Genomic DNA, 25,795 nt, shown 5'->3' with positions numbered 1-25,795 from the left:
TGGTACACTAACTTTTAAACTTTTCTCCATGGTTTTTAAACCCGGCCTGGTGGCCAGCCCGGTTCAAGGTCCGGATTCTGGGATTTGACCGAGTCGTCCGGGTCAATTCTTTTTTAAAAAAAAAACCAAAACGACGTCGTTTTAGTAAAAAAACAAAAGTTAACGAGTTGCAACCGAGTTTTTGACCAGGTCACACCGGGTTTTTCCTTCCCCTGTTTTTTCTTCAATCCAGTACGGTTTCAGCTCCGAGTCAACCTACCAGATCGGATCGAATTTTAAAACTATACTCTTCTCGATAGAGTATAATTTTTTTATCAATGAAATATATAAACCCCGTTCTGTGCCCAAGATTTCATTAATGCGATCCATGCCCCCTTCGGCGATATCTGCCAAGTTCTGTGCCCAAAATTTCATGAATGAATTGTCGGGCAAATTTTCAACCGATTTTTGTGGGCGCAAAAATTCCAAATATATTTATACTTTCTCGACCGAGAAAAGTTGAAAAGTTAGTGTACCGATAATTATATTTCTCTGTCTCCTTCCCTTACCTCTCCCTTAAAATTCATGTTTGGCATCTAAACTTTCAACGCGGTCCTTTTAGTTTGAGATATTTGAGTATTAAATTTTATTCTTTTGATTTGTAGTTTTATTCCTTGATTGTTTTTTATAAGATTTTTATTTGTTTTTAATTTTATTTTTCAATTTAAATTGTTTATTTTTTATTTTTTTTAAAATTTAATCTCCATTTGTTTTATTTTTTGCTTTTTTTTTTCTTGACTCTTTTATAAACTTTTAATTATTTTCAATTTTATCATTTAATCAAAAAATTAATTTGTTATTTTTTAAAAATTTGATCCTTATTTTTTTAATGATTTATTCTTTTAATTCTTCTATTGAATTGATTTTTATTTTTAATTTAGCCCTTCAATTAAAAATTAAACATCCTCTCATTATTGTTTTTTCAAAATCTGATCTTCATTCTTTTAATTGTTATTTTTCGTTTGAATTCTTTTTTTGTGATTGAATTTGTTTTTCAATTTTAACATTTGACGTTATATTTATTGGAATTTAGGCTCTATGGTTTTTTTATGTTTGATGCTTCCGATCAAATGAACTAGTGAATTTAATAAGTTAACACGGGTTCATATTATTTTTTTTATTTTCTTTTTCAATCTCTGACATTTATTTTAAAAAAAATAGGATTCATGGTTTTTTTTCCCTCTTTTTATATGGTTATCTTTATTTCATGACCTGACCTGTGTGTTTGGCTATCTAATCTGGGTGGGCTCGTGTGTTTTTTTGGCTTTTAATTACTTTTTTATTTTATTTTAGATCCCTTTGTGTGGATGATTTTTTAAAAAAAACTTCCTTCAAAATTTGATTTGTTGAAAATTAGTTTTCATGATTTTTTTATTTCTGGTGTTTCCAATCAAATGACTTGAGATAAGGGTTGCCATTAGTTTTATTTACTTATCCTTCTTTATCTCGTGATTGATGTTTTTTCTCAAAAAAAAAAATTAAGTTTTGAAATTTTTTTTTGTTTTTTATGTTAAGTTATCCCGATCTCATAACTTGACCTGTGGGTTTAACAGGTTCAACCTGGTAGGTTTATATATTTTTTTGGCTTATAATTGTTATTTTTTAAAAATTTTATATGTTTATTTTTTTTTCAATATTTTTTTAATTGAATATTGAGCATCTATTTTTTTTTTATTCGACCTGCTAAGAATCACAGGTCAAATAGCTTGTATTGTGTGATTTCCATAAGCTTTTCTGTTTTGCGATGACATGATAGTTGGTTTTGATTAATTAATTTCAAAATTTGAGCTTCTCTTCGGGAGAAATTTCTTCTTTTTTTCAACCGGATAAATGCATTTATTTTTCTACAATTGACCTTTTACTATAATAAAAGGTCTCTAATTTAAATTACTTGTTCGAAATCTTCATATCATAAATTAAAAAAAAGGGAAAAATCGAGGATTGAAATAATTGATTGGAAGTTTTTCTTTTAAATATACTCGATTGATAAATAGCGAGATGTTGGTATACCAATAGTGTAATTATCTCCTTTGAGAGGTTTTAATCAATGTAATTAATCCATTGATCTAATAATGGCTTGGACTAGAAAGCTTGGAAGCTCGATCATTCGATAGTTTAAGATAGGGGTAAGAAAAAAATCAAAAAAATCAAACCGTAAAAAAAACCCGATTAAAATATAAGCCTAAAACCAAAAAAACAGAACCGAACCCAAACTGAAAAAATTGAAAAAAAACCAAGCCAAACCAGAAAAAACCGAGCCAAAACAAGACAAACCGAAAAAACCAAAAAAACCGAGCCAAACTGGTTTGAACCGGTTTTTGTCCTAAAAAACCCGAACCGAACCGGAACCGGTCGGTTTGAACCAGTTTTGATTTTTTTTTTATAAATCGGTTTGGTTACTTTTTTTTAATAAAAACTGAACCGAACCGTAAATGATCACCTCTAGTTTAAGAATATAGTTTGGGCAAAGTTTAATTTACCATCCAAATTTTAAATTAGGGTAAGCTCAGCAAATTTGTATTTCTTAATCAAACCATTCCGTTAAATATAGTTGATAAAATCACTAATTGTTTATGTGTTTTACAAGCAATTAATGAATAGAAATTATACGAAGCATAGTAAATTTGAAGCTTGCCCAGTAATTAACCAAATAAATAGTCATATCTTCCTTGGCACGATGACCTCGGCTGTCAAAAGTTTTGTTCTTATTTTCCATGTCCTCCCCCCGCGTCGTCAAGTCGTCAAGAGCATCTTGACTAGCCATGTTGAAGCCGAAAGGAAGTGTGCGGCCCACCATGGAGGAGCTTTCCATGTAATTACTAATTAGTCCTTCACCCGTCCCCTCGCTCGATCCACTATCAAACCCAACCTAAAAGCATATCAACAAAAATGTAAAATAGCTTTTTAAATAATATAAATATGATTTTTTATTTATTTGTATACATTTTGATGGTAAAAAAGCATTCAAGGGAGTTAATTATATTTTAAACTAAACTAATTTTAATATAATTATATAACTACTTTAATTAATTCTTACATAATATAATCATGTTATTAATTACATAATCTATTTGTATTTTAATATATCTGATACACAACTATTTTAACAATTTGATATGGCTCGGTTGACTTGACGGGTCTTAAAATAATTTGGACAATTCTCAATAAAGTTAATATTAAATGATAAAATTAAAAAAAAATCAATTAAGAAAAAGAAAAAAACCTAACTCGAGTCAATCCGGATAAAATTATTTCTATGATATGAGTCATGAGATTAAGATAATCTCATAAAATATAAAAAAAATATATACATATAAAAAAATAAAAGAAAAAAAACTAGTGAAAAAAATATTCCATTGAATAATGTTTGGTAAAGTTTTGACTTTTTTACATTATATATAGGAATAATATTTTTGTAAGATAAATGGTATTTTGTTTAGCATTTCTTTAATAGCATTTAAAATAAATATTAAAAAGTAAAATTAATTTAAGCTATTTTTTTTAATTTTTTACTTTCCATGTAGCACATCTCTCGAAGATGCCCCAGGTGGGTTGGGTAGGTGAAATCATCATTCATAGACATGCATTTAAGCTATTTGGAAAATTTTTCAACCGGATAAATGGATTTATTTTTCTGCAGGTAACATTTTCATTATAATAAATGGTCTCAAATTTAAATTATTTGTTCAAAATCAATTGTCATATCATAAAAAAAATGGAAAAATAAAGATTGAAATACTTGATTTTAGATTTTTAAAAACATTAATATACTCGATTGAGAAATAGTGAGAAGTTGGTATACCAGTAGTGTAATTATCTCTTTTGAGACAGGTTTTAATCAATTTTATTAGGGTAAGCTCAGCTGCACCATCAAGAAATTTGTATTTCTTAATTAAACCATTCCGTTAAATATAGTTAATGAAATTATTAATTGCTTGTGTGTTCTACGTACAATCCCCGTAAAGGGATGAAATTAAAAGGAAATTTTATTTTTAATACGGTGTGAAATAAATGCACGTGAGTGAACAATATAACTATTGTTTGAAATACTTGGGAATTTATATTTTGATATTTAGTGAAACACGTGACTTATTCTTTATTTTTTTTTCCCGATTTATCTCTCAGAAAGTTTGTTTATTTTGATCATCATAGATTTAATAACTTAACTTGAATTTTTTAATTCTTTTTTCAGTTGAGTTTTTCCTCAAATTTCATCCTTCTATATTTAATTAATTTAAAATTAGATTTTATAATTTATTTTGTTTTGTTTTGTGCCGATGTGTTTTTAATTTTCTTTGAATTTGTTTTTATTTTTTTATTTTAAAAAGATATTAAATTTATATTTTTTAGTGTTTTTTAATTGATTTTGTTATATTAATGTAAAAAATAAAAAAAAAAATATTTTAAAATAAAAAATATTTTTAAAAAACACCTTATGTGCTTGTTTGGGATTACGAACCAAACAGAGATTGGTTAAAATTCAATTTGTTTTTGCTTATTTTTTTTATTTTTAAATATATTTTTTAAAAATATATTATTTTAAAATACTTATAAATAAAAAAAATATTTTAAAAAAATCCACTGCTACAATCAAATACCGAAAACTTATATGATCGTCAACTTCAGGATCTGTAAAATTAGTTAAGATACACATAAATTAATCCGGAGATACATATTAATAATAATAATTAAAAAAAACACTGCTAGATCACGATACCAAGCAAGCGTCTCTTGACATATCGGTCTTGTTTGTTTTTCCGTTTCAAAAATGTTTTTGAAAAAATTTAAAATTTTTTTATTTTAAATTAATATATTTTTAATATTTTTAGATCATTTTAATGCGCTGATATTAAAAATAATATTTAAAAAATAATAAAAAAATTATTTTAATATATTTTTAAATAAAAAATATTTTAAAAATAATTACATCGATTCCAACATGACAGTGCATCCTTGACGAGCCAAGTTGAAGCCAGAAGGAAGAGTGGCTCCCACCATGGAAAAACTTTTACATAATCAGCCAGGAAGGCCACTGGCAGTGGCAGTGGCAGGCAGCTCAGGCCTCAGATGTCCACGATCAGATAGACCCGCACTTTTCCCCTGCGATTGGATTCATCACAACGTGGCCCATCCTGGCGCGTACAAAGCCAAGGACAGATAAAACCGACGGTCTTTTTTTTGTTTTTTTGTTTTTATTCCAAATTAACTTAATTAGAGTTATAATAGGTGCAATTAAATATATTAATACACTGTGTTATGATCGCTCGAAGACGTCTACAAATACTATCCAATTATTTATGAATATAGCTCAAATTAATATATAAAAATACAGTAAAGATAACTCCTAGAATATATCTCTTTCTTGACGTGCAAGATGAATTTATGGGACGCCTTTTTTAGTGGAATTTATGATGGTATATTGACAGGATTCATTTCGGTTCTTGTTTTTCCGTTCCTTGTCGTGGTTTCTTATGTTAAAATGATTATTTCATACAGTAGTGATAAAGATATGTTTTCTGCGCACAATTTATTTTTGTATTTGAAATTGTATTTATGTTTGTCTAGCTTAAAAAATATTAAATTAATTTTTAAAATTTTTTTATTTTAAAATGTTAATATCAAAAATAAAAAAATTATTTTAATATATTCTTAAATAAAAAAAATTATTTTAATGTACTATGTTAATGTAAATTTCACCTTATAACTGTGTTCTTAATGAGATGATATATATATTGGTCAAATATTTTCTGGTCAACTTACATCTACTTAAATTAAAGCTTTTTTAAATCAATTTTTAAATAATTTATCCGGCTTAAATAATGATAAATCAATAAAAGTTTGTATTATATGGTCAAATCCAAAATAATAATACAAGTAAAATCTAATATGAGACAAACTTTAATCATGAATAATTAAATTATTATGTTATTTTCCAAATCGGTGAAATTTAAAGATTTGAAAAATAAGGAATTAAAGTTATATTTGGTTACACATTTATTTTGTGTTTGAAAATACTTTTTAAAATAATTTAAATTGGAAAAAATACCAAATATTATCGAATAATTTTAATATACTGGTACAGAATTACAAGAAAATACTTAAAAGATCATTAACCACGATAATTTTTCAATCAAAATATGTTTTCAGAAAAAACATTAAACAGACACTACTCTCGCCGAAGACTTTCAGCAACAGTATCGAGACGGAAAAATTTTGAGGCTAGCAACACCTGTATAAAAACAGAGTACACCTCCCAAAATTCCATTCTCGGCTCATCTACTTTTTATAAGTCTTCTGCTCTCACTAGAGGAGGGGGAGAAGGAGGGGCAGGGGGAGAGGGAGAACGACTCTATTTTAGCCAGGCTTATCTGCTTGGGACATATATCTCTGGCTTTTAAGACAGCGAAGCTTTTGAGAGTTGTGATCGGTGAAACCTGAAGCTATACGGGGTTTTAAGGGAATGCCACTTGTTGGTTCAGACCAGACGCACACTTTCTTCACATTCTGGTAACATCTTGCGAAGGTAATAAAGTTTTCAATCTTCTGTTACTCGTGTACGTATGAGTAAATAATTAGCGCTCCCTCCTCCTCTGTGTTTTTTGCTCTAGTAGTACTCTATGCACTGTGTGACTATTAGAACAATATTACTCGCCATATATAGAGAAGCTAACCAGCGGGAACCAACCTGCTAATAATTAAATAAATAATTAAAACTTTGGAAATGAGCATGTGAATCTTTGGAAATGAGCATTCCACTCGTGAGTTTTCGGACTCTGAATCGTGTTTATTAAATAAATAATTAAAACTCTGAATTTGATAAACTGCGTGTCATGTTTATTTATTCACGACCCCACCTGCTACTTATGCACAAGCCTTTACCGAGCTTGAAGTCTCTTCGATATATATATATATATATATATTTTGCAGAGTTTTGGCACTTCAAAAATCTGAGACAATCCAACTAATAACGCAGGATTAGAACTTGGGATTTTCCATTCAATGTCAAGAATGAGAGTAGCAGTGGTTGGTGCTGGGATTAGTGGACTTGTTTCAGCTTATGTTCTTGCAAAAGCGGGTGCTGAGGTTGTTCTGTACGAGAAAGAAGACTCCTTGGGCGGCCATGCTAAAACTGTCTGCTTCGATGGTGTTGATTTAGACCTCGGTTTCATGGTCTTCAATCGGGTCAGCAACTGCTTATCTATTTTTCATTCTTCTTTAATTCTCTGTCGCTCTCTTGCTTTCCCTTAATGGCATAGGCATGGTTTGATAGATGTTATCGTGCTTTTTCACGTTAAAGAGGAAAGAAAATAATCATTAAAAAAAATGCATGAACTCGATCACTCTAGTGCTTGTTCGACTACATGGAGCTAGCTATAACTGTTTTTTCCTGAAAAGATAAATAGAAATTCGGTTGATAAATACAAAGAACAATATTTTTAATCAGTCACATTCTTTTCTGTTGACTAGCGAGTAGTGACGCGGACGCCTGTAAAGCATAGCAATTGTTCTCAAGGGAAACTCTTTCAAGTTAGATTATTAAATAATGAATACATAGATTCTTGGTGATAGCAGCAATATATATATATATATATATATATATATATATATATATATATATATATATCTTTTAAATTATTTTAAAACCATATCAAAAACAGATTTATTTTATTTTTTTGTTTTTTAATGTCCTCAACTTAACATTATTTTTTAAATTCTTACAGAAAAACCTATATTCAAAGCTTAGATAAAACAAAACCATAGGGTTAAAGTAAATGTATTAAATCATGAAAAATTAATGGCATGTTTAGTGATCAAATGTGTATTCTAATTGACAATATAATGAGATGATTCATTACATTCCTTTGTTTGGTTGTAAGAACTTTTAATGATACAATGGAGGTCTTAATAAAGTTTCATTTTTAATCCTTGTAGTTCTCAAAAAATAGTCTTTATATTTTATTTTTATTTCTAATTTAGTCCTTTTTTGAAATTGATTATCCTTGTATTTTATAAGCAAATACAACTTAGTCCTTACTTGCTAGCTAAGCTAGACAAGAGTTCTAATTATTGGAAAATATATCTTGTTAAATAATAGTATCCATGATAACAGTATCTCTTTGTCAATAACTATAACTCAACTGTTATTAGTTTTTCTTCTTCCATTGAGAGGTCTTGATGAGTTAAAGCCTCTCTTTTATAATAATAAAATAAATAAATAAATTCGAATCTCATTATAATAATATTTGACGTGAATTTGTCCTAGCTAACCAAAGCTTAGCAAATTTGTCATGTGTAAATAAGGTTGTAGGTTTTGTCACAAACTTGCGAGTAGGATTAATTGACTTGGAAGGATATTGGGATCATGAACAGGTAACGTATCCAAATATGATGGAGTTCTTCGAGAACCTTGGGATAGACATGGAGTTATCAGATATGTCGTTCTCAGTGAGCTTAGACCAGGGCAAGGGTTGTGAATGGGGAAGCAGAAATGGGTTTTCAGGTTTGTTTGCTCAGAAGAAGAATGCGTTAAATCCGTACTTTTGGAAAATGCTTCGAGAAATTGTCAAGTTTAAGGATGATGTGCTCAGGTGAGCCATTCTCTTTTCATATCTTTTGTATAGTGTGCATTGAGACATTAAACTTAGACCACATGTGGTACTTGTATTTATTTTTGGAGCTGAGAATTAGCTGCTTACATCAAACTTACAAGGCATGTTGTTAATTAGGATTCAGGATGTGCAATCGCCATACATTCAATAAAATTTCTCTCGTGTTTTTGTACCTTCAAGTTTTTCTTTCTGGTATTGTTAACCTGATGGTGCAAAAATATGCCCCACGGCCTTGAGTTATCATTCAAGGGTCAGCTGAACATGCATTTGATTTTCAAGGACTTATCTGGTTTTTGATCTTCTAGACTTATTTGTTGTATGGGCATACAGATTGTTGGCACTGGCAGTGTGTGATTTCATGAGTTTTGGCCTGGGAATTTGACTCTGTTCAAGGATAGACAAGCCTTTTAAGGCACTGATTAATGTTTCAAGGTAATTTTAATGTGCTCGCAGTGGCAATGGCAACTAATTTAATTTTTGTTTTGTATTGCAGTTATCTTGAGGTTCTTGAGAATGACCCAGTTGTTGATAGGAATGAAACCTTAGGGCAATTCGTCAAGTCACGAGGTTACTCTGAATTATTTCAGAAGGCTTATCTTGTGAGATCTCTAGAACATTTGTTCCGTCCCATTTTCTCAACCTTCTGATTAGGTTCTACTTTCGATCAGTTCAGTTACTTAATGACACAAATAACGTTGCTTTTCTTAGGTTCCTGTTTGTGGTTCTATATGGTCCTGCCCTTCAGAAGGAGTTATGAACTTTTCAGCTTTCTCTGTACTCTCATTTTGCCGTAATCATCATTTACTTCAGGTAAGTGTTCTTTCTGAAAGAAGTGTCATACATCAATTTAACCAATAAGTGATATCAATATGTGCATGAATTGTTTCAAGTAAATCACAATCATTGTCATCCAGCCATTTCTATATGCACCATTGAACAGAGGTCTTTTGGCATTACGTAAGCAAACCTTTAGTTTTTGTCTGCTACTGGAGTTCTAGGCAAACAGATGTATCGGATTTCTCATTGAATGCTCTTTGGTACTATACAGCTCTTTGGCCGGCCTCAGTGGCTCACAGTCAGACGGCGATCTCATTCTTATGTCAACAAGGTGCTCAATTGTTGCTTTTACAGTGCACCATATTATTTCTTAACAGTGTCTGAGTAGTCGTTGTTTTTAGTTAATGGGTTTCAGTTTTGAGCTGAAATGGCATGCTTCCTGTGCTTAATATTCATTCAATGTGCCAAAACATCAGGTCAGAGAAAAGCTGGAAAGTTGGGGTTGCCAAATACGAACCGGTTGTGAGGTACAGGCTGTTTCAACAACAGATGAGGGTAAGCAGTAACATTAATTTAGTGGAAGATTTAAGGCACTAGATTTTGTTTAACATAAAATGATGATTTATGCTTGATGATGTGAGGTATTTTAAAAGCAGAAGTTCATTGTATGTACAACTTCTGCAGAAGCAAAGAAAAACTTGAAATAAAGTTAAAAGAAGGAAAATGAACAACTGAAAAATCTTTAATAACTGATGAGCAATACTTTTCTCTAGTAATTCTAATGGTAACATGAGAAGTATTTTAGCAGGTTGTGCAGTACTCTGCAGAGATGGCTTGCTAGAAATGTACAGTGGTTGCATAATGGCTGTCCATGCCCCAGATGCTCTGGGATTATTAGGGGAGCAAGCAACATTTGATGAGACGAGAATACTTGGTGCTTTCCAATATATGTATAGGTATTTATTTTTATTGTTTCCCACTTTTCATTTATAATGTCAGGACTCAAGAATAAATGAACGAGCACTTCTTAATTTTTTGTAGTTGAAGTTTAACAAAAACTAACTGTTGAAAAGTTGATGTAAAACTCATTTAGTTCTCACTCACTCAAGATTTTCAATCATTCCACAATTTCTATTGGCAGCGAAATCTTCCTTCACCGTGATAAAACATATATGCCCCAAAACTCAGCAGCATGGAGTGCTTGGAATTTCTTGGGAAGTACAGAGAATAAAGTCTGTCTGACATATTGGCTGAATGTGCTTCAGGTTTGTTTTTAAATTTGTAATTAAGTCTCAGAATTTATCTGTCAGATTTGAAAAGAACAAGAAATTAGCCCAATGTCCCACTATCTAATTCTGTTTTTGAAATGTTGTATCATGCTGCAGAATATTGATGAAACAGGTCTACCTTTTCTTGTGACGCTTAATCCAGATAATGCACCAGATCATACCTTACTCAAGTGGTCGACTGGTCGTCCAGTTCCATCTGTAGCTGCAACAAAAGCTTCACTTGAACTTGACCATATTCAAGGCAAGAGGAGAATTTGGTTTGGTGGAGCCTACCAGGGTAAGTCTTTTGCTTGTAAAGAAGAAAGGACACTGGTACAGATACAATGTTTGCTTCTTCTATCAGATGAATTTTTATATATTCTGTATTTCCTTTTCTTTCCAGATTCACTCATGATTCAAAACATGATTTCACTTGGTGCTATCCAGATAAAAATAGAACTTTAAGGGGCTATGTTCATTTTTTTGTACTCTTATAGGCTGCAAGCGAAGTGTGTTTCGTAAGAAAATAAGAGAAGTGAAATAATGTTTCGGTATACGATAGAAGGTTGAAGACTCTGGCAATTATTGACGACCTTAGATAATCTGGCAAATACTTCAATCAACTACTGGTGGCTTTGCTAACATTAATTTGTGGCAAACTTGTAATACCAGTTTTTTATTTGATGTGGGGAGATGAACTTATTTGCTAGACTCCTTTTTTTTTTCAGATCTAGAAGGAGAGATTCTTTTGAAGTTTCCATGATAATTCATTTCTTTTATTGTTCAGCCTTCAGAGACACTGCAACTTTTCAGATTTTAGATTACTGGATTAGCTTGATACTTGATCAACTGAGCAGTTCGTGTTGCATTTTCAGGTTATGGCTTCTATGAAGATGGACTAAAGGTAGACATAATTAAGTAGAGATAACCACTATGTTTGTAGTGAAAATTCAATTCCTCTTTGTTGTATTTTTGGTCAGTTTCCACATTTCTTTTTGTTGGGAAGGTATAAAATATTGAAATGTTTTCTAGTTCTAGAGTACAAAGGAATCGATCACTGATACAATTCTGCTATGAAATTCTGTTAACCAACCTATGTTCTCTGAACTCTTTGTGGAAATGTCGTCTTCAAGTCTTGCAATGAAAATACCTTTCTTTTTTATATGAATTGAAAAATTGAGTTCAAAATGTATCCTGCAACAGGTAACAAATTAGCATTCAAACTTGCTTATGAATTACTGTTGTTCTCTCTTCTGAAACATGCTTTTGGTACTCGAAATTGAAAATCAAACAGGGCCTTGTTTTCTTGTCTCCATGAATTCATTAAGTATCCAGTGTTCTTTTCATGATATCATGAAGTTGGTGTTCTGCCACGGACAAGTGAGGGATATCAGTTTGTATTGGTGCTGATACAAGAAAATGAAATTATTTGTCTCTCTATTACACTTTGCAGTCTGGCATGGTTGCTGCACATGGTTTGCTTGGAAAAAGCTGTGACATTCTGAGGAATCCAAAACATATGGTACCTTCTATGTTAGAAACTGGGGCGCGCCTTTTTGTTACTAGATTTCTTGGACATCATATCTCTACTGGCTGTTTAACGTGAGTTCAATTATAAAGATAATTTCAATCCCTTCTTATGGTGGTGTTTTTCTTTCTAGCATTTTGTTGTTAGGAAAACATGCATACAGCTTGCTCTTTCTTTTATATTCATAAGGTCATCACATGCTTATCCAAGACCACATGTAGGTTGTATAATGGTTATCATCTTTCACTTGGATGCTGGATTGCGAGAGCATTGGAGGTTTAGTATCTGAGGTGTTTTCTTTTCACTTCATGGGAATGGGTTCGTGTAAACATGTAGCCATTTAGTGAATGTTCATTTCCTTTTATAATTATTCTCCTGTTGTGGGTGGATGATGCAGAATGTGGGCTTTCTGTAGATTCAGCTCCTCTATTGTCTTTTCAGAATAAAATCTCGTGTTGCAACATTACTATCTTTGTCACCTGTCCAAATTGTTTAACTTGATTCTCATTTCTTCAATAAGCTTGTGTTTTCAGTCTTGATTATTACTGCCATTGACAGCCCATTCTAGATTTTCCTCTCTTTTTTTAATCAATATATGGTGATTTGACAGTTTGCTGGAGGATGGAGGCACAGTTTTCTCCTTTGAGGGAACTTCTAAAAAATGTTCTCTGAAAACTGTTTTGAAGGTTCACAATCCGCAGTTTTACTGGAAGGTATGTACTCCAATGTAGTTCTGCTTTTGAGTGAGTTGCATGCCACCTTGAGTTCAAAATTATCAACAGGAAAAGTTTTAACTGGAATGTCGTGACAAAAAGCAGAAGGTATTTTAAAATTTAGAATAATTTAGTGCCTAGTTCAAAACTTACACTACAACTAATGAGCCCAAGAAAATTTTCTCAGATAATGACACAGGCTGATTTAGGCCTCGCAGATGCATATATCAATGGTGATTTTTCCTTTGTTGACAAAGATGAAGGTCTTATAAACCTTTTCATGGTGAGATAACTGATATAAGCTATCTCTTGTGGATGGACTTTCAAAGAATTTTCTTTGCTAATAATTTATATTGCAGATTCTCATTGTAAATAGAGATGCTGATAATTCTACATCTAAGTTGAACAAGAAAAGGTGTGTTGTGACTGGTAACTCCAAGAATATGATATTACAAGAGATTGAATCTTATATCTTATTTCATTAAGTATTCTCCCCCTGTTTGTCTCAGGGGCTGGTGGACACCATTATTATTCACAGCTGGTATTGCATCTGCAAAATTTTTCATTCAGCATGTTTCAAGGCAAAATACTCTTACACAAGCTCGCAGAAATATCTCTCGTCATTATGACCTGGTATGAGATGGTTGAACTGGCACTAACTCCAAAAATTCTGTTTTCTTAGAGTGGCTAACATTATGCTTAAACGTCTCTTTCTATGCTGTTTTGAATTTTTCTCCAATGTCTTCTTATGTGTAATGGAAGGAAAAGAAAATAGGCCACGGCTGCTTGCAAGGCTCAATGGAAAAACTATTTAATCTTTGAGATGGAGATGAGGGTGCAAAGATTTGAACACCGAGCCTTTTCTTTTAGATGGTTCCAGTTCTGATACCATTTAAACTGGCACATCTTGCTAAAATTTAAGCCTTTTAGAGTGGAGGCCTAACATTCCTTTCAATGTCATTCTCACTATACCTTTAATGGAGATACCAAAGTCAATTCCTCATCTCATTAGTGCATTTTGGAAATATCTGAAAACAAGAGTGAGAAAAGCTACTGAATAACTTCTAAGATTCTATATAATCTTATATATGTGAACCAGTAAAGTGATGGACTTGCCAAAGCATTCACTTGAAAGCATTGCCAAGGTTTTAGTTTCTAAGGTTCATTTTGAATCTTGTCGAAGTAAGAACCCTTTTAAATCTTGTATCAGATCATAATGATGAGACAGTGCTGCTTCTACTCTATCAAATATTCACAGGGCTACCATTTCAGAATTCTAAATTAGTGACCTTGTCAGCTTTTCCCATATCGAAGTGTTGTGAGAGTATTTGGTTTCATTATTTTTCCACACGTTCACTTTTGTTGTGGCCTTGAAACTTTTTTGGTTGTCAAAGTAGTAATTAAGTATGATTTATGACTAGAAGCTTACATCCCTTTCTGGTTGTGTCTCCAGAGTAATGAACTTTTTGCTCTGTTCTTGGATGAAACAATGACATACTCCTGCGCGCTATTTAAGGTTGGAAGCCCTGCATATTGATGATTTCATTTAAAATAACGCATGACAAAAATAATCTAATCCTTGACATGCTATGTTTAACTGATAATATATTCATTTTCTTGTGTTGTTTTAAAAGAAAGAAGATGAAGACTTGAAAGCTGCACAGATTAGAAAAATATCCCTTCTAATCGAAAAGGTAAGCCTGTTAATTATTCTTGGACAACTTGACCAAGGTTGCTTGATACTAATGTCCATTTTTATGTGCTTACCTTTGACAATCTAGGCTAGAGTCAATAAAGACCATGAAGTTCTTGAGATTGGTTGTGGCTGGGGAACCTTAGCTATTGAAGTTGTCCAACGAACTGGATGTAAATATACTGGCATCACTCTATCTGAGGAGCAACTAAAATATGCAGAATTGAAAGTGAAGGAAGCGGGCCTCCAGGTATGAAGTAGAGATTTAAAAGGACTTCTGCAATTCTGATATCGCCCAGATTTTCCTACTTTTTTCATTTTGCAGTCTTCACATGCAAATGGATGTAAAAAGCTTGTCCAACATAATTAAAGATCGTATTATATAGCAAGCAAGGATAAAGTTGGCAGTGTTGTCCTGACTTAACTGTCACGGAGATAGGGTTTTGTAGCAGTGGATTTCTTTTTCTCTGTATTAAAGCAGAACATGGTTGTTTCTGAAATCAAGTAACTTGTTTTAACGTTAACCATGTTACCAGGACAGTATAAAATTTCACCTCTGCGATTATCGCCAATTGCCCAAGACCCACAAATATGACACGATAATATCATGGTGAGTTCTCTCACCACCATTTTACATTCTGATCTTAGAATGTTGTACTAATACCATCGCTTTGATGGCCTTCTCTTTGCACTTGTCCAGTGAAATGATAGAAGCTGTTGGCCACGAATACATGGAAGAGTTTTTTGGTTGCTGCGAATCAGTATTGGCTGAAAATGGGCTTTTTGTCCTACAGGTTATGAAAATATGGGAAAAAATAGTTTTGCATAGTTGTGCACATTTCAATTGTAAAGTAATGGGTTTGATGGCATAAATCAGTGCTTAATTGCCAGTTTCTGTAGCAGTTTGGCCAATGCACATTACTCTATGTTTTACTTGACACCAAGGCCTCAGGGGGCTAACAGTTTTCTAACATATTTTTGTAGTTCATATCAATCCCGGAAGAAAGATATGACGAGTACAGGAAGAGTTCAGATTTTATTAAGGAATATATATTTCCTGGTGGATGCTTGCCTTCATTAACTAGGATAACATCAGCCATGGCCTCTTCATCAAGACTCTGGTAGAGGCCATCATCAGTTTTAGCTGAAATTTACTGCTGATGTTATTGCTCTTTCTTCAAACTACTTTCTGCAAAATGAACTTAATTTGTGTTTGTGTAGTGTGGAGCACGTGGAAAATATCGGAATTCAATACTATCAAACACTTAGATACTGGAGAAAAAACTTCTTGGAGAATCAGAGGTAAAAATCACTTCAGAATTTTTCACATTATTTTGTACCTTGTGGGGTCAGCTTCACCATTTGCAACAATTATTTTGAGTATCAGGTTGACTACTACTGGATGCGTGATGATTCATGATGACAAATGTCAAATTATTTGACTACAATGAGATTACATGATTACTTGCTAGATCCTTGTTGATCACATTACATTTTAAAACTAGCTGCTAGGCAGTGATCTTCATGAATAATGCCTGACACAATTCACTTTGCGCCAAAGAAAAGAAAATAGTTGGCTTTAGAATAATGAAAATAGTTGACATAATAATGCTTGACACAATTCACTCACTATTACTTGATTGATCTCACTATGACGTTTGCAATATCTGACACCAGAAGTTTCTGAAAAATATGATCTTTACTGTCTTTTTACTGGTAACCACGGTGGCTAATTGTAGAATAACAATAATTTTTAGAATTAAACAGACTATTTTATGGTGGGCAGAGAAATTCTTTCCCTGGGATTCAATGAAAAGTTCATTCGAACATGGGAGTACTATTTTGACTATTGTGCAGCTGGTTTCAAGACACACACACTTGGAAATTATCAGGTAAATCTCAAGATTACATATGGCTTTATTAAAATCCTGTCCTTGAGCTTCTGACAAAAGAAAATCGATTTCTTCTGTAATGTAGGTTGTATTTTCACGTCCTGGAAATGTTGTTGCACTAAGCAATCCATACAGAGGTTTCCCTTCAGCATACTGATCCTTCTCTCTGAAGGAAGACAGCACCAGCACATGGAAGTCAGCCCAAGCATTAATTTCTTTGTTTTTCTATACTTCTTTATCAAGTTATGTAGATCATTTGTGTCGCTGATAAAATATTGCACCAAATTCGAAGCTCTCTGTTTACTTTTATTTTATAAAAAATGTATTCTCGTTCTCATACACAGCTCACTGCTCAGGATGATGAAATCTCATCCTTGGGAAATACTCGTGGCGTTATTGTCAGTGTTTGGTTACAGAAATAAATACATAAAAATATGTTTCTAAATAATTTTTTTTACAAATTTCTTCACTTAAAAAAAAACATGTTTCAGAGTAACTAAATTATTGTTTTGTCTGTTCTGTTCTATTGTCAGTGACCATATTCATAGTTATTAAACCCGGACCGGCCCGGCGGGTCGACCCGGGACCCGGTCGACCCGGTGGCTGGACCGGTCCGAGTTTGTCAAAAGACCGGCCGGTGCAACGACCCGGCAAAACCCGGCCGACCCGGCGGGTTAACCCATGACCCGGGTGACCCGGGCAAACCCGTGTGAGACCCGGGTGACTCTCCATGGCAGATTTAAGATTTTATCTCTGTCTGGATCTGTGGAGGTTGAAAAATTAACAGTGGTTTGGTTGTGCGATGACTTAAGCTTCAAATCCTTATCTTCGAGAAGGAAGAGAGCGTTTTGGAGCGCAGATCTAGCATGAATCAAAAAAGAAAAAAAATCTCAAACAACAAAAAATCGAAAGAAAGAGCATGAGGAAGAGAGGGGAAAGATTTACCAGGAGATTGAAAACTTGTTGATCTCTCTTCACTGTTAGAATTTGAGCCCAAGGTGTAAAAGAGGAGAGGCAGCGAAGAGGAAGGGTGCAGACAACAATATATATATTTTTTGTTTTACAATACTTTACGCTCTCTTCTCAGCATCAAATATTTTCAATCTTTTTTTTTTTGTTGAAAACAGGTCTTTTAACTTAATTTTTTTTAAAAAATAAACATAGTAAAATATTTTTAAAACTTTATTTCGCACTTAGAGTTTTTGTCAAGCGGAGATAAATTTTATTTTATAAAAATTAATTAATAAGTATATTTTATTTATTTTTAAGATTTTTTTATTAAATATAAATCTTGAAATATTACTCTCCTCACCTTTAAATTTTGACTGATTTTATTTTGTTCCATGTATTTTTCTCTCACTCTCAAATATATAAAAAAAACCATGTTCACTTCTTTTTTTTTTATTCTTTTCAAATTTACTATTACAGGGAAATTGTTTTATTATAAAACATAACCGAATTAAAAGCATATATTTTCTAGTTAAATACCATTAAGAAAATCTCTTTTCTATTTTAATATTTTTTTATGAAATATTAAAATTTTAAATATATTTTTTAAAATTTTTCCAGGTTAATCCGGGTTGACCCGAGTTGATCCAGGTTGACCCCTAAAATCCAAGACCCAGCTTCTTGACCGGGTCAATATCCAAATCGGGTTTTATAACTATGACCATATTATTGCTTGGCCTGGCAAGTGGCAACTATAATTTTTTTTTATTATTTTGAGTTGAGCGAGAATCTTGCCTTTGATTTGGGAAAAAGATTTGCTTTTGCTTTTGCTTGGTGCTGAAGTGATTATTGATGATATGTTTGCCCCTGTAAATTTATCAATATTACACTTCTATCTAAAAATTTTATAATTTCCAGAAGTTTGGTATTTTTTTCTACCCATCAAATAGCCTACGTTTAATTTTGTTTCCTGATTTTATTTCAGGTTTATGAATGTTTATGTGAGAGATTATAGCATGTTTGTAGATTTAAGAGGAAAAAAAAAGAGAGAAATAGAAGAAAAACATGAAAAAGTGAGCTTTCTGTAATAGTTGAAGAGTGAAATTGAAACTTATTAGAAACTATAGGGGTACTATTGGGAAAGCCTAGGCTATGAGGATAGAAGTGAAGCATTGATAAATCTACGAGGGCAAAAACGACGTACAGCTTAATCTTGATCTCCTGTAACATGAACAGACATGTTTTTGCTTTATTACTCGATAACATACCTTATGTTTCTGCCAGAATTTCATATCAATGAAAATTATTAATTCCTAGCAGCATAAACCCTTGTCTATCTACCTGTCTAGCAATTCTTTGATCGACCTTTCCAGCTGCGCCTTTCTATTTTTTATTCCCAAGTTTTGCTGCAATTATCGCTGCAATTATCAGGTATGTATGTTCTTGTTTCTTTTTGCATCCAATGAAAATAGAAATGCTCACATATATACGCTTGGAGTTGGCTAACCACCCCCCCTCCCCCCAAAGGAAAAAAATCAAAGATCTTTTATATATATATGCAGGTATTTTCTTTTGCTCAACTTCCATAATATCCATAATGGATTTTGTTTTTAGAATTAATAATCATCATCATAGATCTTACTTTACCTTTGATGCGTGTGTTAAGCTGGTTTGACCTTTTTATAAAATTCTGCGTATATAGAAAGCTAGATATGTTTAGCTGGAAACCCAAAAAATGCTGTAGAGACATGGTGAATTAAAATACTTAATTCATGGATGTATAATATTGAATAAACAAGTTCATGAGTCGTGCTAGATTTGTATCTCTTAATTAAGAAATCAATAATCTATATATAAATAATTTATTTAATGAAAAAGAGAAAATCCTGGATAATTAGCTGGCCGTCTGGCTACAAAACCATGAAGTTGTTAGCTGGCCGTCGAGCTGCTCCTATATAACAGCATCGTTAGCCTTCTTGAACTTGATCATAGTGAGGAGTAGAGGAATTCATCAAGTTGATTTGTAGATCATCTAAAGCTCGAGGTTTAATTCTCTTGCAGTCTTGTAGCATCAATGGCCGCTGCAAATTGTTCCTCTGGAGAGACTTGTGCTGCTCTGATCCATGGAAAACAAATGGCACCTTCTCGGCTAGAAGCTTGGGCTCGTCTTTTTGTTACTAAATTTCTTGGACGTCATATCTCCACTCACCGTTTAATGTAAGTTCACTTTTTTTTTTTTTTTGTTTTTTCGTTTACAAGTGTTTCGAAAATGAATAAATATAATTGGCAAGAAATTAGAAATACAACGATACCAATTAAACTAAGGGGGTGTTTAATTTATATATTTTCTAATCACTTAATGTATATTGAAATCATTTATATGGAGAAGAAATATAATGAAATAATCATCATTACTTTTAGTTTTTTTTTAGATGATAGTATGTACTGATTAAATTGAGAAAAATACGAGCTAATTATAAGAATTCGAAGGCAATAAAAAACTTTACTTGCAGCTCCTGCACAAATAAAGCTCTTGTTTCTAATATAATAATACTGAAAAAACAAAAGAAGTCGAGAAGAGAATGGAATCATATATCAAAATCTTTTTTTTTAAAAAAATATCAAAGCAATTTTTTTATGAAAAAACATATTAATAAGAGAGAACGTTGAAACTTACTTGTTGTTATCTATTTTTGAAAGTACTCACACAAAAAAAAAAGAAAAAGAGAAAATACAAAACAATTGTAGAAAGAAAAAAAATATCGAAGAGAATACCAGGGCGCTAAGAAAATGGTTAAAGATTGGTTGAGGAGGTTCAAAAATACAAATATTAAAATTTGATAGTATATTTTCAACTAACGAGAACTTTGTTGGCAGAGAAAATTTAATTTAGAAAAGAGAAATTTAAAATTGGATGTTTTAAAACCCAATCGGATTTTGTTGAAAGTTTAATTGAATTTTTTAAGGGTTTAATTGTAAGAAAATTAAAATTTTAAGTCAATTTGGGCTTTAACTGAAAGAAATTAAAGTTTAGGGGTCGAACTATAATTTTTAAGAGTTAATTTAGTCAAATCAGGGGATTAATTGTATAAGTATTAAAATTTGATGAGTAATTAGAGATTTGATTGAAGAAATCCATGTGATTCCTTGGTCTTCAATCAAAATTTGGCTTTTGTCAACATATATTAAAAAGATTTTAGACAATGACAGTTACAGTTCATTGTATGCAAGTAAAGCTAGTTTCAGTTACAGTTCATTGCTTGTAAGAAAATTTATTGTATATAAAAGAAATATACAAATTGGGACCACGGCTTAAAATATACTCTATGGTACCAGAGCAACAATTGGCTGCTGCTATAAGGCATGGATATGAAATAATCAACTATATATCTCCAACAATGCCCTCCCAAAGTTTAAATATATATTTTTTATAACAAACATGATTAATTAATTTAGAGTTTGCAATTGGATTCAATTGTGCCATGTGAATTTTAATGGACTTTAGAAAAAAGCTACTAAAATAAGGATAAGGAAGAAGTCTAAGTTTTCAGAATAATTTTATATTATTTTTAATATATCTTCTTGATTATAAGTTTTTTAAGCTTGGAATTTTTATAAATCTTATAATTTAATCAGATAAAATCAAATGGTATCGTATAAAAAAAAACTAGTTCAATCCATAAATTTAAATTATTAAATAATATTTTAAGAATAATTTTATATTATTTTTTTTAACACCAATATCTCCTTTATATATACTGGGGATAAATATCTCCTTTAATGTCAAAATTTATTTGCAATCTAGTCCAACTGGGGATAAATTTACCTTCGAGGGAACTAACTCGAATTTAATGTCATTTGATTTGGACTGTGCTGTCACAGCTTGGAGGAGGAAGGGGGTGCAACTTTCACCTTCGAGGGAACTAGTAAAAAATGTTCTCTAGAAGTTGTTCTCAAAGTTCACAATCCTCAGTTTTACTGGAAGGTACGTTCTGCTTGTGGGTCTCCTTTTCTCTCAGCTAAGATTATAAGCAACAATATTGTTGCAATGCACGAAATTCTCAACATTTCATTACAATGATTAGAAAACGTTGTCAGGTAACGACGCGGGCTGACATAGGCCTTGCAGATGCTTATATTGATGGAGATTTTTCTTTTGCTGACAAAGACCAAGGTCTTCTACATCTTATCATGGTGAGATATATAATGTTGTTGTAATATATAGTGCTTTTCATTTCGGTTTTAATATCAATAATTTTCTTTAAAAAAATTAAATTTTAGGTTCTGATTGCGAACAGAGATGCAAACAGATCTATCTCCCAGGCGAAGAGGAAAAGGTATGCGATTTTGCTTCTTTTTATTCCTTTGATCCTATCGGACCATCTAACATTCATCTGTGGTTGAGTATAGGGGTTGGTGGACACCATCGTTATTTACAGCAGGTATTGCTTCCGCAAAGTTTTTCCTTCAGCATGTTCTGAGGCAAAATACTCTTACACAAGCTCGCAGGAACATCTCTCGTCATTATGACCTGGTATGGGATCATAGCTTGTTAATTCTTTTGTTTAATAACGTCCACGCTGTAGGGCAAATAGATTGTGTGGAAATTGTGTGGAAATGCATGTACTAGCTAGTGCCATGTTCAGAATTCTGATGTTAGTGAAGGATCTTTCAGTGAGGCTTACATCTCTTCCTTTTCATTTCGTTCTTCTAGAGTAACGAGGTTTTTTCTCTATTCCTGGGAGAAACAATGGCATACTCGTCTGCAATATTTAAGGTCAGAAACCCAACCTTCCAATGTTTTTATTTATTTTATTTGATGCAAAACAGGAATCTCATCCACTATGTGCCAAGGCTTTAACTTTTGATTATTTTATTTGCATGCGATGTTACATTATAGACTGAAGGTGAAGACTTGAATACAGCTCAGTTGAGGAAAATCTCTGTTCTGATTGAAAAAGTGAGTGTAATATACAATCTCTTAACTGTTTCACCAGATTTTTAACAAATTTTAATTGATATACATACTATCATGTATTTATTTTTAACCAATATAGGCAAGAATCGATAAGAAGCATGAAATTCTTGACATTGGTTGTGGCTGGGGAACTTTTGCTATTGAAGTTGTCAAACAAACAGGATGCAAATACACGGGTCTCTCTCTATCTGTGGAGCAACTGAAATATGCAGAAATGAAAGTCAAGGAAGCTGGTCTGCAGGTATCTATGGGATGATAATTGATACATATAGCATCTACTGTCTGAATTGTTGTTCAGACTGATTTTCTTAAGACAAATATCTTCATTTTGAAGCTTATAACCTATTCTTTTACCAGGATAATATCAGACTTCTCCTCTGTGATTATCGTGAATTGCCTAAAGGCTATAAATACGATAGAATCGTATCTTGGTAAGATGCGTCTTTGATAAATATATACCTACCATATCCCACCCAGACAGATAGTTGTAAATTTTGATCTATTTTCCTAGTGAAATGATAGAGCATGTGGGTCATGAATACATGGAGGATTTTTTTAGTAGCTGCGAATCAGCATTGGCAGAAGATGGGCTTCTTGTTCTACAGGTATGACGAAAAAGGGAAGGAACCTCTCATTGTCTGAGTTGCAGTGCTGAGAGAAATGTGTTTGATTACTACATTTTCAACATTTAGCCTAGGTAACTCCTTATCATCTTTACCATTCTACTTATTGCTAACCAGTAAAAATGGTTTGTTTTTCCTCAGTTCATATCAATAGCAGATGAGCGTTATGATGAGTACAGGCGAAGTTCTGATTTTATCAAGGAATATATTTTTCCCGGTGGATGTTTGCCTTCATTAAGTAGGATAACATCAGCCATGGGTGTTGCATCAAGACTCTGGTACGAGTGGTTTTGTTACACAGTACTTTAAGGCTTTGTTCTTGCTTTTAGTTTGTCGGAATATTCTGTAATATACTAACACAAGTTTTGTTTGTGCAGCGTGGAGCATGTGGAAAATATAGGAAGTCATTACTATCATACGTTAAGAAGGTGGAGGAAAAATTTCTTGGAAAACAAGAGGTAGATATAATCATTTGATTTTTCTGTTCTCTGCAGAGTATATATGACGCCAGTAATAACCTTTTCTCATTCTTTTTCTTAGCAAAATTCTTGCCATGGGATTCGATGAAAAGTTCATCAGGACATGGGAGTATTATTTTGACTACAGCTCTGCTGGTTTCAAGTCGTACACCCTTGGGGATTACCAGGTAAGTGCAGAATTGCATTTATCCCTTTCCTTTGAAAAGCTCATGAATAACTTTTCGGAGATGTAGGGACTACTTTGTATACAACATTAGAATCAATATTAAATTAATATAAAATTTAAAGATTCTCTACTCCCATATTAATGTTTTAACTTGTATGAAAATGCAGGTTGTATTTTCACGTCCTGGCAATGTTGAGGCATTAGGCAATCCATACAAAGGTTTTCCATCGGCATATCAACACCTTCTATAGAAGAGAGACCGTTCTATGATATAAGCCGCCTCAAATTGTAGCTACTTACTTATTTCTTTAATTTCCAAGTTTGCTGTGTTGCAATAAAACTTTCTTGAATTGGCTGTTAGCCAAAGAAACTGAAATTGTGAAATGGTTTGGAAAATTAATTTTTTAAGACAGACATGTCATGGTGTTCAGATTTAGACATCTCATTCAACCCAGGATGTGCAAATTAATTTTTATTTTTAAAAAAATTTTAAATTATTTTTATTTTTTTACTTAAAATTAATTTTTTTTAGTGTTTTCAGATCATTTTGATGTGCTGATGTCAAAAATAATTTTTAAAAAATAAAAAAAAATATTATTTTGATATATTTCCTAGCAAAAAGCAACCGCTACCATACTCTCAAACACCTCTGTAGTCAGGTCCAGAAAAGCAAAAGGTTTTGAGCAATTAGATGGGGACTGTTCAAACAGACTATGTAGATGACCTTAACATATGATTTTATGAACTAGTGAGATATTGATAAGTTCAAGAAGAGGTTTGGTCATACCAGACCAACATGGTGGCTTAAAGATAACATAAATTCTGATTCGATTATTAGATTGGATATAATTTTTTCGAGGAGATTCCCGAGGCCCGGTTGGATCATATTTGTAATTCAAATATGCTATAGTGTTCCCTCAAATTAAGGTTAGAAAATCTTATTTAAACTAATTTTGTTATTTTTTTTTATTGTTTTGGATTTCATGTTTTATTTTGGATGTTTTGTTATTTTTCTTTATGTTTTAGAATTTTAAAGAGGGAGACTTTTTTAGACTTTATTTTCAGATAATAAAACTATGAATTTAAGTTTCATGATTGTAACCCTTTTAATTTATCAAATTTTATATTTTATGTGCTTCTTTGTTGTCTTTTGTTCTTCCGCTTGCATTACTAAAATTCATATGTGGTTACCCATACAAGTAGCAGCAATCAAAGCCCTACTGAATTTTTGGGATCCTAGTTATCGGTGTTTTACCTTCGGGAACATGATATGACACCTACCTTGGAGGAATACGAGAGGATTCTAGATTTTCCAAATAACAGCCATAAGATCTACCTCAGGCAAAGATTTGAAGACACAGCTTCAGAGGTAGTCAATTTATTAGGCCTGGGAAAGATCAGCCAATGTAGAGTAGCTGATGGGGGTTTTAAATGGAAGGTCATTGAAGCCCGAATGAAGAAAAATGCTGAAGAAGGCAAGTTGGGAGATGAACGATACAAGTTGGTGGCCTTCACCATTTTTGGACTAGTATTGTTCCCATCCAAAATCAAAGTCATCAGTTTAGAAGCCGCAAATGTCTTCATAGAATACGAGAATGACCGGATTAATCCCTCTTCAGCCATTTTGAGAGAAACCATGTTATCACTCAACCACTATAGAACACATGGAAAAGGAGCCATGAGATGTTGCATCCCTATGTTGTATTTATGGATTATCAGTCATATCGAAACACCAAGGGACATCTTTAACAACTTCTGGTGGTTTGACCTTCGACCATTAAAAGTTACCATAGATGAGACTTGGAAGAACTGGGATGAGAAAGCATGTATAGATAAATATGCAGCATTGCCATGGAGCAACTTCAAATGGAAAGCACCATGGATGAACAACGCCATCTGCATAATGAGCTGTGGAAGTAAGATATGGGTTCCCCTGATCGGTGTAACCGGGTACATCAGTTATGCAGCCGCACTTGTAACAAGGCAGTTGGGTGGAATGCAGTACGCACCAAGAACTCTGGGTTTAGCCGATTTCATAGGTTTATTCAAGCACCAACCATTCCTTGAAGAGATGGAACTTAT

The 25,795-nt window shown here is 32.5% G+C and overlaps 2 protein-coding genes across 5 annotated transcripts; both read left to right on the top strand.

Annotated features, from left to right (window-relative positions):
* The first annotated feature begins 6,326 nt into the window (after nucleotides 1-6,326).
* LOC7459982 (uncharacterized) lies at nucleotides 6,327-16,858 on the top strand. 3 transcript variants are annotated; one of them, XM_052456541.1, is made up of 25 exons: nucleotides 6,338-6,562; nucleotides 7,013-7,221; nucleotides 8,410-8,627; nucleotides 9,142-9,247; nucleotides 9,357-9,458; nucleotides 9,697-9,756; nucleotides 9,902-9,980; nucleotides 10,234-10,381; nucleotides 10,567-10,690; nucleotides 10,811-10,991; nucleotides 11,569-11,597; nucleotides 12,147-12,295; nucleotides 12,832-12,934; nucleotides 13,122-13,217; nucleotides 13,294-13,349; nucleotides 13,444-13,567; nucleotides 14,388-14,450; nucleotides 14,569-14,628; nucleotides 14,716-14,877; nucleotides 15,164-15,237; nucleotides 15,328-15,421; nucleotides 15,612-15,748; nucleotides 15,849-15,929; nucleotides 16,414-16,519; nucleotides 16,605-16,858. In XM_052456541.1, exons 2-25 carry the CDS (start codon nucleotides 7,039-7,041, stop codon nucleotides 16,674-16,676), a joined length of 2,607 nt encoding a protein of 868 aa, XP_052312501.1. In that variant the 5' UTR covers nucleotides 6,338-6,562; nucleotides 7,013-7,038; the 3' UTR covers nucleotides 16,677-16,858. The 3 variants fall into 3 exon arrangements, 2 of the variants coding, with proteins under 2 accessions (XP_052312501.1, XP_052312500.1); XM_052456540.1 differs by having other exon boundaries at nucleotides 10,231-10,381; XR_008060364.1 differs by lacking the exons at nucleotides 15,612-15,748; nucleotides 15,849-15,929; nucleotides 16,414-16,519; nucleotides 16,605-16,858 and having other exon boundaries at nucleotides 6,327-6,562; nucleotides 10,231-10,381; nucleotides 14,953-15,237; nucleotides 15,328-15,404.
* Nucleotides 16,859-18,701: 1,843 nt separating this feature from the next.
* On the top strand, nucleotides 18,702-24,129 carry LOC7475410 (uncharacterized). Of its 2 annotated transcripts, none has more exons than XM_052456542.1 (15): nucleotides 18,702-18,884; nucleotides 19,527-19,684; nucleotides 21,350-21,452; nucleotides 21,566-21,661; nucleotides 21,749-21,804; nucleotides 21,878-22,001; nucleotides 22,182-22,244; nucleotides 22,368-22,427; nucleotides 22,525-22,686; nucleotides 22,803-22,876; nucleotides 22,957-23,050; nucleotides 23,210-23,346; nucleotides 23,446-23,526; nucleotides 23,609-23,714; nucleotides 23,881-24,129. In XM_052456542.1, exons 2-15 carry the CDS (start codon nucleotides 19,542-19,544, stop codon nucleotides 23,962-23,964), a joined length of 1,383 nt encoding a protein of 460 aa, XP_052312502.1. In that variant the 5' UTR covers nucleotides 18,702-18,884; nucleotides 19,527-19,541; the 3' UTR covers nucleotides 23,965-24,129. The 2 variants fall into 2 exon arrangements, with proteins under 2 accessions (XP_052312502.1, XP_002314494.3); XM_002314458.4 differs by having other exon boundaries at nucleotides 18,703-18,898; nucleotides 19,529-19,684.
* Nucleotides 24,130-25,795: the final 1,666 nt, after the last annotated feature.

This window comes from Populus trichocarpa, chromosome 10 (genome assembly GCF_000002775.5).
Source record: "Populus trichocarpa isolate Nisqually-1 chromosome 10, P.trichocarpa_v4.1, whole genome shotgun sequence".
NCBI lineage: Eukaryota > Viridiplantae > Streptophyta > Magnoliopsida > Malpighiales > Salicaceae > Populus > Populus trichocarpa.
This window is presented reverse-complemented; position numbering and strand designations above follow the sequence as displayed.

Coding starts and splice junctions, on each gene's coding strand:
- LOC7459982 (XM_052456540.1), top strand. CDS start 7,039: ATGTCAAGAATGAGAGTAGCAGTGGTTGGTGCTGGGATTAGTGGACTT. Junction 12,296..12,831: donor ATCTCTACTGGCTGTTTAAC/GTGAGTTCAATT, acceptor GTGATTTGACAG/TTTGCTGGAGGATGGAGGCA. Junction 13,568..14,387: donor TCTCTCGTCATTATGACCTG/GTATGAGATGGT, acceptor TTGTGTCTCCAG/AGTAATGAACTTTTTGCTCT.
- LOC7475410 (XM_052456542.1), top strand. CDS start 19,542: ATGGCCGCTGCAAATTGTTCCTCTGGAGAGACTTGTGCTGCTCTGATC. Junction 21,662..21,748: donor GTCTTCTACATCTTATCATG/GTGAGATATATA, acceptor ATTAAATTTTAG/GTTCTGATTGCGAACAGAGA. Junction 23,347..23,445: donor GGTGTTGCATCAAGACTCTG/GTACGAGTGGTT, acceptor TTGTTTGTGCAG/CGTGGAGCATGTGGAAAATA.